At 41.3% G+C, this 16,395-nt stretch overlaps 1 protein-coding gene across 2 annotated transcripts in view; it reads left to right on the forward strand.

Annotated features, from left to right (window-relative positions):
* The window catches only part of LOC117805359 (ELKS/Rab6-interacting/CAST family member 1-like), a 216,451-nt gene that overhangs the window by 16,733 nt on the left and 183,323 nt on the right, over window positions 1-16,395 (forward strand). For both annotated transcript variants that reach the window (XM_034674050.1, XM_034674051.1), the window contains exons 2-4: window positions 6,684-7,540; window positions 10,541-10,618; window positions 10,770-10,925. In XM_034674050.1, the coding sequence (XP_034529941.1) occupies window positions 7,052-7,540; window positions 10,541-10,618; window positions 10,770-10,925 (723 nt within the window). In that variant the 5' untranslated portion in view covers window positions 6,684-7,051. The remainder of the gene's footprint in view (window positions 1-6,683; window positions 7,541-10,540; window positions 10,619-10,769; window positions 10,926-16,395) is intronic.

Here is a 16,395-nt window from a genome sequence, read left to right on the forward strand (position 1 = left end):
GGAGTCTTTTAGCCCCCAGAAGAACTAAAAGGTTCCTGTGCCCCCATTGTTGTCTGTGTTTTGACCGTGGGCTGAAGTCCCGGGTGGATTGTGCAAATCAGGCCAGTGATGTATTGAGAAAAAAATGATATTAAATAATATTTTGAAATCTTAATAAAAAACTAAACTAGTATGCATTCCCAGGAACTCCCTCTGTGTTTCAACAACTGTGTAAACTCCACTAACACCGTTACGTTCAGCCGAAAGTCCCAGGACCTTTGAAAAGTACTAACCCCCAAGCAGGGGCTTTTCACAGGGGAGATTCACTACCCCTTAACTAAATTTAGACCCTGGTTCCTCCAGTCGAAATGCACGTAGTTTAGGGGTAAAGTCCCTAGTTCTGGGGTAAAGTTCCTGCGGTGGAAAAACACCTTTAGATAGAACTAAAACACGGTGTGTGTTGTGGTTTCACCGAGGTCCTCCAGCCAATAATAAAAGCAGTGTTTGTGTATTTGGTAGTGGGATAAATTGCCGTGGTGCACAGGTTGCACTGTGCTCTGCCTTTCACCCAATGCTTTCTGGGATACAGTCAAGTTCCCTGTGTCCCTAAATAAAGTAAGGAGTTTGGAGGGTGATGAATATGTGAAGCAATGACCAAGGAGAAGTAATTCATTGCTAAATTGGGATGTTTTGTTGCCGCTCTACATTTGGACAACAGATCCCTCGATGTAAGCAGGGGGAAGGGTTTTTTGTTCTAGGAAGGTCCCACTAACCCTCGAACCAGTCAGGAGGAGCAGACTTGGGTCACTGCTAAAAATCAGCTGTGTGTGTTCAGTAAATGCTTAAATTAAGGCTGAGAAAGCAGCTGGATACTGCAAAAGCTTTGCATTATGGGAAGAATGAGGGCATGAGCATATACATTATCTACAGGTCAGCAGGTCCAGAGGGGAGGAGGAGAAAAGCCCCGGGCACACACCCACACTACACTCTGTCCCTGCAGTCTCATCATATTGGCCTCAAATGAAGCATTTAGATGAGTGTGTTGTTGACCTGATCTCCCATTCCCTCATGGCCACTGAGCTGATGTGCATGTGTGTTCATCTGTAAATATTCACGTTAGTTTGTGTGTTTATGAAAATAGATATTAAGTGTGATTGTGTTTGGTTTCACTGATTTTGCAGATCTTCACATGTACCAGTTTTGTGCTTTCTGTGCAGTCATACTGTATGTAAGTGTGTGTGTCTGCCCTCAAGGCAGGGTCCTGGCCTGTTTCGGTCCAGGTGTGTGTTTTTGGCCTGAGGGGAGCTGGAGCAGATGGTCCCTTTTTGGGGGCTGAGTGTGTGTGTCTGTAACTGGATGGATTTCAGTCATGTCTCCCTGGCCAAAGATCTGTGCTTCACAGAGCATCCCTTCCTGCTGGGCTGTTGCAGACACGAGTCGGCGGCACACAAAGACGGGGTCGACAGCAGGGCTGCGCAGTTTATCACACTTAAAATCAAACGCTTACATTTGTGGCGAGCAGTTTGCAAGAAGCTGCATGTGGAGGGAGACATACCGGTTTTACAGACGAATAACTCAGTAACATATATCTGCTGCATTATGATATTACCAGTTTTACAGCTTATTTTCATATTCCACAGTCTGTCCTTCATACCCACTTGTCTTCTATCACTTTCATAATGTTGCATGAACACTATTGAAGCAGCTTGCAGTGGTAGAAATTGGCCAAGACCTAACATTTCTAGATAGCTGACATCACAGACAAAAAGCAGTGAGCATTTTGGAGGTCAAAACACAACATTTAACATCTCAAGCAAGATGTTTCTTCATTCAGTGACTCAGCATTTCTATCAAAATAGAGGAAAATAAAGAAAAAGCATAAAATTGTCAATTCATCCATCCCTGCATGGACTGTTAATGGAGCCCAGTTAAGTTCACTGTAGGTCACTCTAGTAAGTGGAGAGTGTGGATCAGATGTTCAGTTCAGTGTGTGTGTCCTGTGAGTAATGTGTCCACTGACCTCAGGATTACATCACTGTCTCCAAGGATACAAAAAAATGACTGAAAGATGACCAACAGGCCGTTGATTTTCTGTAGCTGCTAATGCAGGAGAGGTTACACTATAGATTGCACATGATGCTACTTTATATTCATTCAACCCACATTTCTAAATGAGTCACCGCCAAGTATTCACATCAGAGTCTTTAACAATGCAAACAAAAGGAAGTTAAGTCATGATGGGAGGTTAAGGGGGAGTAGGATATCCGAGCATTTAAAGGTGACATATCATGCAAAATTGACTTTTTAATGGTTCTCTACCTGAAATATGTTTCCCTGGCATGTCTACAAACCCCCCGAGAATGAAAAAATCCATTCTGCCCCTGTTCTGATTTCTCCACCTTTCTGTAAATGTGTGTGAAACGAGCCGTTTCAGACTTCCGTGTTTTTGTTACGTAACAACAATATCCGGTCTGTCACGGAGTCAGAGCTCGGAGCTTGTTCAGCCCATAGACTGTATAAATTAATACTGAATCCCTCCTCCGTTTTTCATTACCTGCACAAATGTGTGCTAACAAGGAGCTTAGGAGGGAGGCATGCTAGTTGTAGGCTGTCTTAATAAACACAAAGGTCGGTTTTACTCCCCACGTCTGCAGATTTGAAGATCTAGTGGATGATTTTTATTTGTCATGGATAAGTGCTAGCGCTAGTTAGCACAGCTACATAGCTACATGTTCATAGCTGTAGCTGTAGCTGTAGCTGTGTACCAAGACACACGTCGACATACTGACAAATAAAACAACAAGAAACACAGAATCTGTGACCAATCCTTCAGAAAGGTCCTGCTGCCTTTCTGGTAGAGGTCGGTTTTACTCCCCATGTCTGCAGATTTGAAGATCTAGTGGATGATTTTTATTTATCATGGATAAGTGCTAGCGCTAGTTAGCATAGCCACATAGCTACATGTTCGTAGCTGTGTACCAAGACACACGTCTACATACTGATAAATAAAACAACAAGAAACACTAAATCTATGACCAATCCTTCAGAAAGGTCCTGCTGCAGGCGCCTCTCCGTCAGGATCAGATTCAGAGGGTTGAAGTAACGCGATCTCTGAGCAGCCGTGTATATTCAGCCAACATGTAAACATTAGATCAACGTGCTGGAGAGCCGAGGCACATCCACTTCCTGAGGGGGCGTGGTCAGAGGGAAAACAGAGTGTTCTGAGGAGGACTGAAGAAGAGGGCTTTTCAGGCATGTCAAAATCTGATTTCAAAGTGTTTTTTTGAGCATAAACTTTAAAGACATGTTTTGGGGACCTCTTAGACCAATATATATTGATGAAAAAAGCGTGATATGTCCCCTTTAAACACTAAAAACATATACCTTCCTCTGCATAGGATGTATTGACCATATCATTTAATCAGTTTTTGTATGTAAGTTATTTATGTTATTGGACCAACAAAATTAGACTATTCCAAGGTTTTAAAAGCATGTCTAAACCCTATTTCATGGGGCTTTATTGAAAACATAACACTATCCACATTTGGCACATCCCAATGTATCTAGCTAATAACTAATATAGCTCATAAACTCCATTGTTCCACCACATTCAGGGATCGAGAGATGAGTTCTCATAAAATAGATTTCTCACTAGATTTGATCGACTGAATAAAAATAGCTTTGTGTAATTTATCTCACAGGAATACAAATGATGTGCCTGAATCAACATTGAATCAGCTGATTGTGTGCTCTCTGTAGTTACTCATATTTTACACAGCTGATATGACGAAATGACAGGAGGGGGTTAGGTCAGATATAGTGTGGGCTCAAGGCAGTGAAAAGACAAAGCGGTCTGTGTGATCGTGTGGATCAACAGACGAGGGGAAGTCTGTGCCTGTGGGGGAGTTACTTGATGAAACCAAACTGCAGTTGCTGGAAAATCAACTTGCATATAGCTCACTTGCTGTGTTTCATGTTACCTGTTAGATGGAGGCCCGAGTGTAATGGTTCTGTGTTAGACCATTTTGATGCTGTCAGATGAAGCTCAATCTAAGGCTGTTTTCGAAACAGCCTTAGTTACATACTACCTACGAATTTAGCATGCAGTGGGTACTGCATACTAGATTAGGGTTGAAAGGGGGTGGAACATTTCCGTTAAATTTCCAGAAAGTTTCCGGTAAATTTCCATGGGAAGTTAATTTCCAAATTGGAAACTTTCAATGGGAATTAACTGGGAATTTATGGGAATTATGGGAATTGAGCGTAATTTAATGGAAAGGTATCATATCCAAGCATAAATATTTGTTTTGTTATCCATCCAAAATAGAAATCATCTCTGCTTCATGTGATGGAGGAATGCACAGTGCATGTAGGGGGCGTGGTCTCAATGGCCCTGCAGCAAGCAGAGTGCTATGTGCATGTGATTGAGGAATAGCAGAGATATTCAACTGTACTTGAATGAAATCTGATTGTTTTTGTCAGGATTCTGCTAAAGTATATAATTTCCCAGACTATATTTCAGTTCCCTATTAAGAGCCAACCTTCAATTTAGTAAATTCCTGTTAATTCTAATGGAAAGTTTCCAACTTTGAAAATTCCTGGAATTTTGCAACCCTATACTAGATACTGGGTTTAAAAGGAGTATGTATTATGTAGGGATGTACATTTTAAGTATTTTCCGTGATCGATTTTTGGAAATGTTAACAATCAATTATCGATTAATTGATAAAAAAAACATTATTATTCTTACGTCAAAAACAATGCCAAATACGTTGTTTTCCCCCAAAATTATATTTTCTACAGCAACAAAATGCAAATAACTGACGGGATTGAATACGGGTACATGTTTGACACGCAGAATATCAACGATCAGGCTCATAGAAATATTCTATGCAGACATAATCTTATAAAGTGAAGACTCATAATACTAACAGAAAAGTATTTCAGACTCACAGTGTCCAGTTTTCTGTCTACTCGTTCTTATTGAGAAAAATAAACATGTATTCGGTCAGGTGTCAGCCGGGAGCGCAACCGGGTCATAATCAGTCCTGCTGGAGAAAAGCCCAGACGGCTCTGATGTTGCTGCTCTGTAAGCGTAGCGTACCAGAATTTCCCACCTGTCTGTTGCCTTCGTATCCAAAGGTGGGAAATATCCTGTTTAAAGCTGTCAACCTTTGTGTCCGTGTTGTTGTTGGCAGCAGTTTTGTATTGATCCTCTTTAAAAAGCGCACGTGGAGACCTGACGCAACACCTTTAACAGCTGATTCACATCGAAACATGCTTTAAACTTAAAACACCTCCCTGATAGATGAGTGTAATATGAGACCACATGATGTTTATTCCACGTGACGGAAAATTGATAACAAAAATGTGTGTTTCGAGTAATTTCTTAACAATCAATTAATCGATAATCGATTAATTGTGGTCATCCCTAGTATTATGACTATTCTGTTGGATCTGTTCGGCAGTATATCGGGTCAGGTGTCGCAGGATTTCCGGTTTCGGAACGGCCTAGCTGATCGCGAAACTGCTTCTGTAGCATCACTTATAATTTCAAAAGTTAAGAAGTGATTTATATGGAATGTAATAATTTTCACAGCGCCTAAAACTGAGTTCCCCCTTGTCAAAAAAAAGAAGAAGCAGAACATTAATGCTGTGCATTGTGGGAAACAGTAGGTGAGGGAGACTGGTCCGATGCACACTGAGAAATTTTCCTGAATCAGTGCCACATCCGAGGAGCTTTGGCAAACTGCAGATTTTCCTCTTGTTCACATACTACATACTGAAGTTTGGCCAAATCAGTATGTACTGCTAGTGTAGTAGGCAGCTTCGAAAAACAGCCAGAGTGTCTTCTAACTTCAGACTAGTACTTGTTAATTTAGTGGTGATGAATAAATGCTCTTGGTCTCATTATGGATTAAGGAGAAACATGTTCAAATACACATGAAACATGACAAATGGCAGATAGACCTAGAGACTGTGAGTTGAATCTAATCATTTATGTTCATTTATCACACTTCATATTGTATCCCAGTGTCGAGCAATGCTATCACACAATGCATGTAGTGCAGACCTAGACTCTTCTAATGCTGGATGTGTAGCCATGAATTTTTAGCAGCACTGTCGAGGTAAAATTCCTTGTACCTTTAATTTAACCACACAAGCGCAGGTTCAAATTATGGCTTACCTAGTTTTATAGCCCTACATGATCTCAGGCATTTATTGGTCTATATGTTCCTAAGGAGAAAGAGCCATCATTCTTTCCTTTTGGGATTTCTTGCTTTTACTATAGCACGACTTGGGTTGACATTTTTGTTCAGTGTAAAATGTTTTGATAATAATTGGATTGACACTGTGGATGAATAAGCACTTTGTTGGAAACACTGTAAATAGAACAACACATGTTGATGACTTTGGTGAATTATTGTTAAAGTTTCACTTACAATTAGCATTACAGATTGCCAGTCAACTTTTTTTCAGGCTTTGAAAAAACAGGGTCAGATCTTTAAGTTATAAGCTACAGCAGAAAATGTTTTGTCATCTTATACTTGATGAATAAGTGTACGGTATATATCTGCTGCTCTAAAGTAGGTGAATCAAAACTTACCTGGTAAAGATCCAGTGTGCCCCTTTGTACTTCAAGTCCAGTTTATCTGTATTGAACTGATCACTAAATCCTTGTCTCTTTCTCTCTTTCTTTTTAGGTGATCCCATCATCCTTGGCCGTGTGGATAATCTAGCTGCCTTTATCTGAAGGGATGCCCTATTGATTCGTGCTTTCTAACAAAGCCCAGTGATTACAGTGAGGGTGTTGGAAAGGCCTTGATCACAGCTATGTCAACATTTCGTGAGGATATTTCAAGTCAAGGAAGACTACAGTAAACGACCGACTGGGGTTTGATTGTTCAACTGTTACAAGAGGGTTCAGGATCTTTTTTTGGAAACCTACACCTGTCAGTTTTCAGCGTCTTCTTGTCTGAGTTTTGTGTATTTTTTGAGCATGTGTTTGTGATCATTCATCAGAACCAGACCTACTTTTGACGCTACAGTAATCACACCGCAAGATTTCACCATGTACGGTAGCTCCCGATCCGTCTCAAAGCTGGACGTTGTTGGATCAAATGGAAACGGGTCAATGTCAGGGAGCCCCGGTCGCTCCCCCCGCCTCCCTCGTTCCCCACGCCTCAGCCACCGTCGAAACAGCAGCAGCAGCTCCACCGGGGGACTCACTGGCTCTGGTAAAACCCTCTCCATGGAGAACATTCAGTCCCTAAATGCTGCCTACGCTACAGGCGGTCCGATGTACTTCGCTGACACAATTGACGACCCAATCGGCATCGGGAGCCTGGGCAGCGGGTTGAATCCCTCACTGCCCAAAAACACCATGACCCTGGGCAGGGCTGGGGCCAGGATTCCTTACGGGATCAGAGCGGCCATCATGGGAAGCAGTCCTAACATTAACAGTGGAGGAGCGCTCATGCCCAGTGATGCCATAGCATTTGGTGGGGACATGCAAACCCAGCCTCCACAAGCGGCTACTGTGCCCCACTCCATGAGACAGGTGATGCATTGCAGAATTTTCTCCTTCTATGAAGTGACATTTGGTACTTTTGCCTTTAATTTGGCCGTGTATTTTTGTCTTCAGATCTCATTTAATTACTTGAAATTTAGCCATCCATGCACTCACCAAAAAATAAAAACCCAACACAATTTTTTTCCGCTTTTCCAAACTCAAGCCTGAGACAGAAAGTGCATTTCCCTCAGATCTCTGATCCAGTTGACAGCTGTAGTGTATCACCATGCTCATTAGAAAGCCTGATTACCTCACAGGTGTTTCATGGGCAGATGCTGCAGGTTTTGAGGCAGGTTGAAATTGGCATGTTGACGGCATGAACATCCCCCAGAGGTGTTGCACATGAATTAGATGTTCTTTCCACTATCATAATAAGCTGTCTCCTGTGTCGTCTCTGAGAACTTGGCAGCATGCTTAACTTCACGGAGGGCTCTTTAATGTGACCAGTTAAAGTCATCCTAATCTTTATCTTAATATGAATTATCTTAACAGAAAAATGCTAAAAAATACTAATTTTGTTAACACATTTTTATGGACTTTGTTTAGAACTGTTTTGACATCATTTGACAGTTGTGTTGAACACTTGTAATTAACAGTGTCATATAACAATAACAATAGGACAATACAATCCTTAAATAGCAAGAAAATAACAATACATTAATAAAAAAAATAAAAAAATAGATTGACAAATGTATTTAAAAAATACCTAAATTAAAGGTGACATATCACGCTTTTTTCATCAATATATATTGGTCTAAGAGGTCCCCAAAACATGTCTTAAAAGTTTATGCTCAAAAAAACACTTTGAAATCAGATTTTGGCATGCCTGAAAAGTCCTCTTCTTCAGTCCTCCTCAGAACACTCTGTTTTCTCTCTGACCACGCCCCCTCAGGAAGTGGATGAGCCCTCGACTCTCCAGCACATTGATCTAATGTTTACATGTTGGCTGAATATACACGGCTGCTCAGAGATCGCGTTACTTCAACCCTCTGGATCTGATCCAGAATCTGATCCTGACGGAGAGGCGCCTGTAGCAGGACCTTTCTGAAGGATTGGTCACAGATTCTGTGTTTCTTGTTGTTTTATTTGTCAGTATGTCAACGTGTGTCTTGGTACACAGCTACAGCTACAGCTACGAACATGTAGCTATGTGGCTATGCTAATTAGCGCTAGCACTTATCCATGACAAATACAAATCATCCACTAGATCTTCAAATCTGCAGACGTGGGGAGTAAAACCGACCTCTGCCAGAAAGGCAGCGGGACCTTTTCTGAAGGATTGGTCACAGATTCTGTGTTACTTGTTGTTTTATTTGTCAGTATGTAGATGTGTGTTGGTACACAGCTAATCAAATCATCCACTATATCTTCAAATCTGCAGATGTGGGGAGTAAAACCAACCTTTGTGTTTATTAAGACAGCCTACAACTAGCATGCCTCCCTCCTAAGCTCCTTGTTAGCACACATTTGTGCAGGTAATGAAAAACGGGGGAGGGGTTCAGTATTATTTTATACAGTCTATGGGCTGAACAAGCTCCGAGCTCTGACTCCGTGACAGACCGGATATTGTTGTTACGTAACAAAAACATGGAAGTCTGAAACGGCTCGTTTCACACACATTTACAGAAAGGTGTAGAAATCAAAACAGGGGCAGAATGGATTTTTTTCATTCTCGGGGGGTTTGTAGACATGCCAGGGAAACATATTTCAGGTAGAGAACCATTAAAAAGTCAATTTTGCATGATATGTCACCTTTAATACTACTACTACTACTACTACTACTACTAATAATAATAATAATAATAATAACAATAATAATACATTTTATTTATTAAAGAAATTTGAAAGTTTCTCTAAGACACTTCCCTAAAAAAATAAATTATACAACAAAATTCAAAATAAAAACGAACGTTGCATTGCATGTGATGAAGTGTATTAGGAATCTAAAAAAGGGGCACTTTTCAGAAAGCTGCTGCATTGACTGAACACCAAAACACACATTTTCTTTTGTTTCTGGAGGACAAAGCATTAGGAAAGATTTTCATCATATAAGATTTCTTGTCAGGAAATAAATCAGCAGATCGATTCCACAATCATCTCAGATCACTCAAAAGAAGCCCAAACCTAAATAGAAACTACTAACACTTTGCTATTGTCATTGATGTGTTCAAAAGCCAGGATGTTAAAATACGTTTTGGGCTCTTTATGGTTTTGTTTGCTGCCCTTGATCTCACCCTTGAGCAGTTGCTTACCTAACTCTCCCCGGGCAACCTCATGGGTACCAAAACTTGAGAAAGTCACTGCCCTGGGCAAAGAAACAGTGCGACGCATACTGCCTCAAAACTGCAACAAGATATTTTTAAACTTCTAGTTGTTTCCCCTATGGAAGGAACCGAGCAACTGTTTCCATTCTGTCTGTTAAGATAGCAACAGTTTGCTCCAGCTTCATATCCAACAGACAGAAACGAGAGGTGTTTAAATCTTATCACTGAATACGTCTGGGCTGAAATAAGAAGGGGTTCATTAAATGTCAAAGTATTCCATTAAAAGACTTAATAAGATTCAGATTGTCTCCTGGATTAAGCAAACGGTTAAAGGTACATATTTCCTCCTAAAGACTAGCTTCAATTAATTCTGTGTTTTCTTACAGTATATTTAATCAGAGTAAGACCTGGCCTCCCACTCCCTCTGCTACATTAGTCAGAACCTGAAAGCTCATCTCTCCAGGATCCCTTCCTCATTCCATGTCTCCCTCCTTCCCTCCTTCACTTCTTTCTAATTATTTATGTAACAAACAATGAATTCTTTATCTCTTTCTAACTCCTCCAGACCTCCTGTGCAGTTTATCACATTCACGTACAGGAAGTGTTTTTCAGGGTGTTATTATATCAAGTCTTGACTCTCATATTTCAAATGTTGCTGATGAAACATTTTCTGTACGATACTCTTAACTTTTACACGTATATTGTATGTTATTTGTTTTACCAGGTGAGAGAAGGTGCAATGACAGACCTGCAGACACAGTTACGAGAAGTGCTCAGAGAGAATGAACTGCTGCGCAGAGAAGTAAGGACACATGCATCATCATTTTTTACAAATCTTCTGCAGCTACTGAAACCATCACTAACATTACCTGCAAGCTGATTTTATTTTTAAAATCCTTAATGCAAAGCATTGTGAAAACAAAGTCATGATGTATGCTGCTGATTTCTTTTAGCTGGAGGCCAAAGAGTCCAAGTTGAGCTCCTCCATGAACTCCATCAAGACCTTTTGGAGCCCAGAGCTGAAGAAAGAGCGAGCTCTGAGGAAGGACGAAGCCACAAAGATAGCCGTGTGGAAGGAGCAGTACAGAGTGGTGCAGGAGGAGACACAGGTAGGAAAGAAAGTCAGTCACAAATGAACAGAGATGGAAAGATCTACATGTCAGCAACGATTCCCTTACAAAATGTAGCTCCATTACATTTTTCAAGTCTGAGAAATAGCTCTACTTTCTTTTTTATAATGTATTGAGATGTATGCTCTGGCAAAAAGTGGGGCATTCCCTGATCATTTCTTGGCCTGCTCTGGTGGATTTGTCTCACTGCTCAAAGACGGCCTTGAAGACGGGTAAACGGATGAAGCAGGCCGCCTGGTCGGGGACTCCCAGCTGTCTATTGGTTCAGAAGCCATCTGGATGAGACGCAGCCAGTCTGGCAGGAGGCCGGGATATTATACAAGAGATGACTTGCACACATGCAGGCTGGCAGTCATGCGCTTACTAACAGTGACTCATTTCACACGCTGTCATCTTGAAAGCAGAGCAGAAAGTGCTCACCGCATTGGTCATTACAGCTTCTATTATCTTTATATCGATGCGTGTTTTTCACACACAAGGGACAGCTCTCGCTTTGATCGCGAAGGATTCAAGGTTGTGAAATTACATAACTAGATTTTAATTCACTCTCTAAGAAAATTTACAACCAGTTTGGTGTGTGTTTGTGTGTGTGTGTGTGTGTGTGTGTAAGAACATGTGCAGAATGTGCGTGCCTGTGTGCGTGTGCATCCATAAATCTCAGAGTCTAGATGTGAGTTCAAAGCGAAGTCGTGTGTCTGTGTGTGTGAGAACAAAGGAACAGATGATCAATCTATCATGTTGGAAAAATCCTCAGTTGCCTTCTCACTTTGCTCTCCTCTAGTCGTGCGTCTGTGTGTGTGTGTGTGTGTGTGTGTGTGCTGTAACAGTGAGAACGAACACACACGTTGCGACATGTAAGAATATGTTCTGGTCTCTAATGTTGGGAAATACAAGATGTACTCTCCCTCTCTCTCTTTCTCTGCGGCTCTTTCACTTTCATTCCCTTTCTTTCCTCCAGACAAATCACACCCATTTAACCCAAGTCGCCCTCCTTATTTCCTGGTCTCATTATCCCGTCACTTTTCTTCTCTTCAGTCTCTTTTTTTCCTCTCCCCTTCCTCTGGCTTCTTACTCCTTCTCTACTTCTATTTCTATCATCACATGGTGAGTCAGCTCTTGCTTTCCTCCCTCCCGCCTTCACTCCTGCTCTCTCTCTTTTTCCATCATCTTTGTGTTAAAAATTGAATTAACCTACCTCCCAGTAATTTCTTGGGTTTGTGCGTACAGACATTCGCACTTCTGCACACACATCATGCACTGTGTCACGCCCCTGCTGAGGAATGCACATCTCATCTCCACCCTCTGTCCCTCCTCCTCCCTTCTCCTTTCCTCCACACTTTCTCACTTATTCATTTCCTCCTTCATGCTCATCCCACTCCCTTCACCTCTCCTCCTTCCACCTCTCTCTTTATCTCGTCCTCTCCTCCTGTCTGCACTCACTCTTCATTAATCCTTTTCTTCTCACATTAATTGTACAATGTGTCACCAGAGATTCAAGCCAGAATGATGGACACTCCAAATCTCATGCGAGTATTCCTTAGGCATATATCTTCTTGAACTGGATCCATGAGTGACAGGATGATCAAACGTTTTATAAGCTTTATAAAACTATTGTAGAGACAGTAAATGTGCAGCAAGACAAATTCCATTGGTGGACAATGAAGAATATTGTATCATACCATATCATATTGTATCGTATTCTATCGTATCCAATCGTATCGTATCCAAGCGGCAACCTCTGGTCTCAAACGATGAAGCCCATGTGGAAGTGATATAAACTGCAATACATCGAGAATCCGCTTGAGGCTGGCTGCAGAAACACAGGAAACCACATAGACATGAATGGGAAAAAGACGATCTTTGCAGAATTAATAAACATGTTTACAGCCTGGTTCAAAAAACGTCTTGGCCCTCCAAAGCTAATCTCTCTATCAGCACACACTGTACAGGGAGTAAATTTTTTCTAACAAGACGGTTCAGAAGATATTTAGATTTCAAGTTTTTGCTCAAATAAGGACATGACTGACGTGACTCCCGGTCGGGGACACATAGCTATTGGCTAGGAGGCTCAAACTACGTCACACTCTGCCTGGTTGAGTTCCATATTTCCAATATGGCTGCCGCCGTAGATTGGCTTCAAAACAATTCTCAGGAACAGATGGGTGACGTCATGGATACTACGTCCATATTTTATACAGTAAAAGTGTTTTGCTGATGTAATTTTGTTTTATAAAATGTAAAAACGTTTTCAAAAATGTACATTTGTCTCCAACTTTGTTAAAGTGTTTCATCATTTGTAAATTTATTTTGACCTTCAGGGCCACCGTACCAAAGTCTTTAGGTAAAAGAACCGAAACATTTAGCTGAAAGAGTCTAAAACGGCTCCAAAAGGCTGAGCTCTGCAGAGTCAGTTAATAGTTGTCTCCTTGTCTGTCACTTTGATCAAACCTTTTACCTACATACATTTGATCCCTGGTTTATCTAGAAATATTTTTAACTGCAGCTTTAAGCTCGGACATAACAACTATGCAAATTGTCTGCTTATGAAGACTGTGAGACCACTGAATATAAATACTGCTATGTGACAAATTCTGCATGTTCCTGCTAACCGCCTGGTGGGTGTGTAATGATTTAAACTCAAAGATAGAAACTAGGAGCCTAAGAGGAAAGAGGGTGCAGTGTTAGTGAGCGTGGCCTAATTATGATTGAGAGCATGCATACAGCTGGGAATAAGATTAACTCCAGAAAAGTGAAAATAAACATCTCTCATCTGTCAGTCAGATCTGGTGGTCGCTTTTAAGTATTATTCTGTCTCCTCACTGCCACTTGCTTTCTCTTGTTTCACTTCCCACATCCACTAATTTTCTCTTCCCACAACTCTGTCACCACGCTCTCCATCACCTCCTCACTGCTCTGTCCTTTTCTCTGCGTCAACATTTCACTCCCACTTTCTCTCTCACCCTCCTTCCTCTTCCCTCTCCTCGCTCTCCATCTGTGCCCGTGGAGCTGCTCTGCCACAGAACTGGATTCAACAGACCGGACACACCCTTGTCTAACAAATCTGTTGATCTGAGCAGGGATGCCTGCTTTATTGTTCAGCCTAATTGCCACTTTTATTCATCTCCTTTGTCGTTTTTTAGTCCGCCATATTGCTCTGTTGTGCGTGTGAGAGTGTGTTCACCCGATTTGTTCCCCCTCTTTGAACACAGCAGGTAAGTGTTGTGTTTCAAGGAGAAAGACAGAGGAGCATAAAAAAGAAAAAGATGAAGGAATGCCGGGAATGCCAAAAGAAAGCTTCACTACTGTCAGCTTCTTTCTTACACCAAAACTCACACACTGTTCGTCTCTTTCTAGGCCTCTTTTTCACTTCTTTCTTTCTCTTCTTCCTCATAACATCAGCCAGTTTGCAGTCAATAAAGATACACCCTCCAGCAGAAGGTTAACATTTAGAGCTATAGCCATGACATCCAGGATTTCCAGCCTGCCTGCTCCCTCTCCTGCAAACAATCCAAATAACTCATAAGACTTTAATGCCAAATTTTTAAAATCAAAGCTAAATGATTTCAATAAGCTGTAATTTCACGTGCATACTCCAGGTTCTGTTTTCTCCGTGGTTTGTCCCAGCTCTGAATCCCACCATCTGAACAATAACCACTCTGTCTGTCTGTTTCTGGAGCTGCTGGTTCAATCTATCATCTACTGTACTCGAGGCAAGCCATGTGACGTCAGCACCAGCGTGTGTGTGTGTCTGTGTGTGTGAGAAAAAAGAGGGGGACTGTTTGAAAGGAGGGGTGTGTGTGGTGATAGTTTTGCTGGCATGTTTCAGGTGTGTTAGCGACTACACATGAGTGTGCTCATAGATGCATTTGATATGTTGTTGCATGTGCGTGACTTCCTTACTTAAAGTGTTAATATGTGCAGTTTTTAGCTCTGTGTGTCTGTGTCTGTGTCTGTGTCTGTGTCTGTGTGTGTGTGTGTGTGTGTGTGTGTGTGTGTGTGTGTGTGTGTGTGTGTGTGTGTGTGTGTGTGTGTGTGTGTGTGTTTGTGGTGGAGAGAGACACACAAACACGCAGGGGAAGAGGACAGTACCAGGAGGGAATCTGTGTCCTTGCGTGTTGGCAGCCTTACGTGTGTGTGTCAGGACAATCGGGGCCTTTTGTAAACACAAGCGTGCGTGTCACAGGCGCAAATTGCAAAGTCGCCTGCATATTTATAAAGGTGTATTAATACTGACATGTATGCTTTTGTGCGTGTGCACACAGAGACATGTATGTCTCTGTGCATGCATCGTATCTACTAGGTCTATTTTTATCAAGCATGCATGGGTTAATCTCTTTGCAACAATTTGTGTGATCATGGAAACTGAAAGTGCTTGACAGCTCTGTGATGTCAGAAGTTTTGTGTTTGTGTGCAGAGGAAATGCAGAAGCCAGTAGTTGTTGTACTTTAGTTGCTGCACTGTTTTCAGTCCCCTTGAATTATTTAACTTAACAGTCAAGGTGCTGGTTAGGAATAGAGGTGTGTGTGTGTGTGTGAAGAAAGACAACATTTCTTCTCTCTGAAAATAAATGAATCTCAGTGAGGTTTTACATGAAGGTTGAAATACTGATTCCTGTTGGATGAAAGCGGAATTTGTCTGTTGCAGTTTGTAAACACAACACTATAAGCAGATACACATGCTTGGGATCTTGGACCCAGTAGCAAGGTTTTCACAGAGTCCCATTCCCACACCTTTCCAGCTGTGATTGGCTGGAGGCTGCACATCCCCTGCCCAAACGATCATGTCCAGAAATTCTCCTGACCAAACAATATAAGACATTTAAGGCAGGCGTCTTCAAATACAGAGCCTTTTATTTATTTATTTATTTATTTATTTAACAGGGACAGTGTACAGCCATTTACTTGTACCAGAGTTAGCTAGCAGCTAATTTACATCTGTAGTCCCTGGGCAGGAGACAGAGGCGATGCCTCTGTTAGAAACTTATAATAATAATAATAATGAGTTTATTTCAGAGCTTTTCAAAAACCAAATTACAAAGCGATTTACATCAAAATAAAACAGGCAGATCATAAAAACACACAAGTCAAGATGAAGAAATAAAACATGTTAAAAGACATAAAATTCCCCTAAAAGAACTCTAAAGGAATACAATTATTTTAAAATATATTTCTTAAGACGGTTAAAATAAAATAAAGTCAAATAAAATTCAGATAAAATCCGGGAAGGCTCTGCGATAAAAGTATGTTTTAAGAAGGGATTTTAAAAAAACTCACTGACTCAGCAGACCTGATCTCTTCGGGCAGATGGTTCCAGAGTGTTGGACCCCTCACTGCGAGCGCCCTGTCCCCTTACGCTCCCTTTTGAATGATTCCATGTTGTCATGCTAAAAGTGCAAATTTAAACAGATTTAGCCAAAGTGTTTGAAATGGACCAATGAAAACTCTGTCCA

Source organism: Notolabrus celidotus, chromosome 21 (genome assembly GCF_009762535.1).
Source record: "Notolabrus celidotus isolate fNotCel1 chromosome 21, fNotCel1.pri, whole genome shotgun sequence".
Lineage (NCBI taxonomy): Eukaryota > Metazoa > Chordata > Actinopteri > Labriformes > Labridae > Notolabrus > Notolabrus celidotus.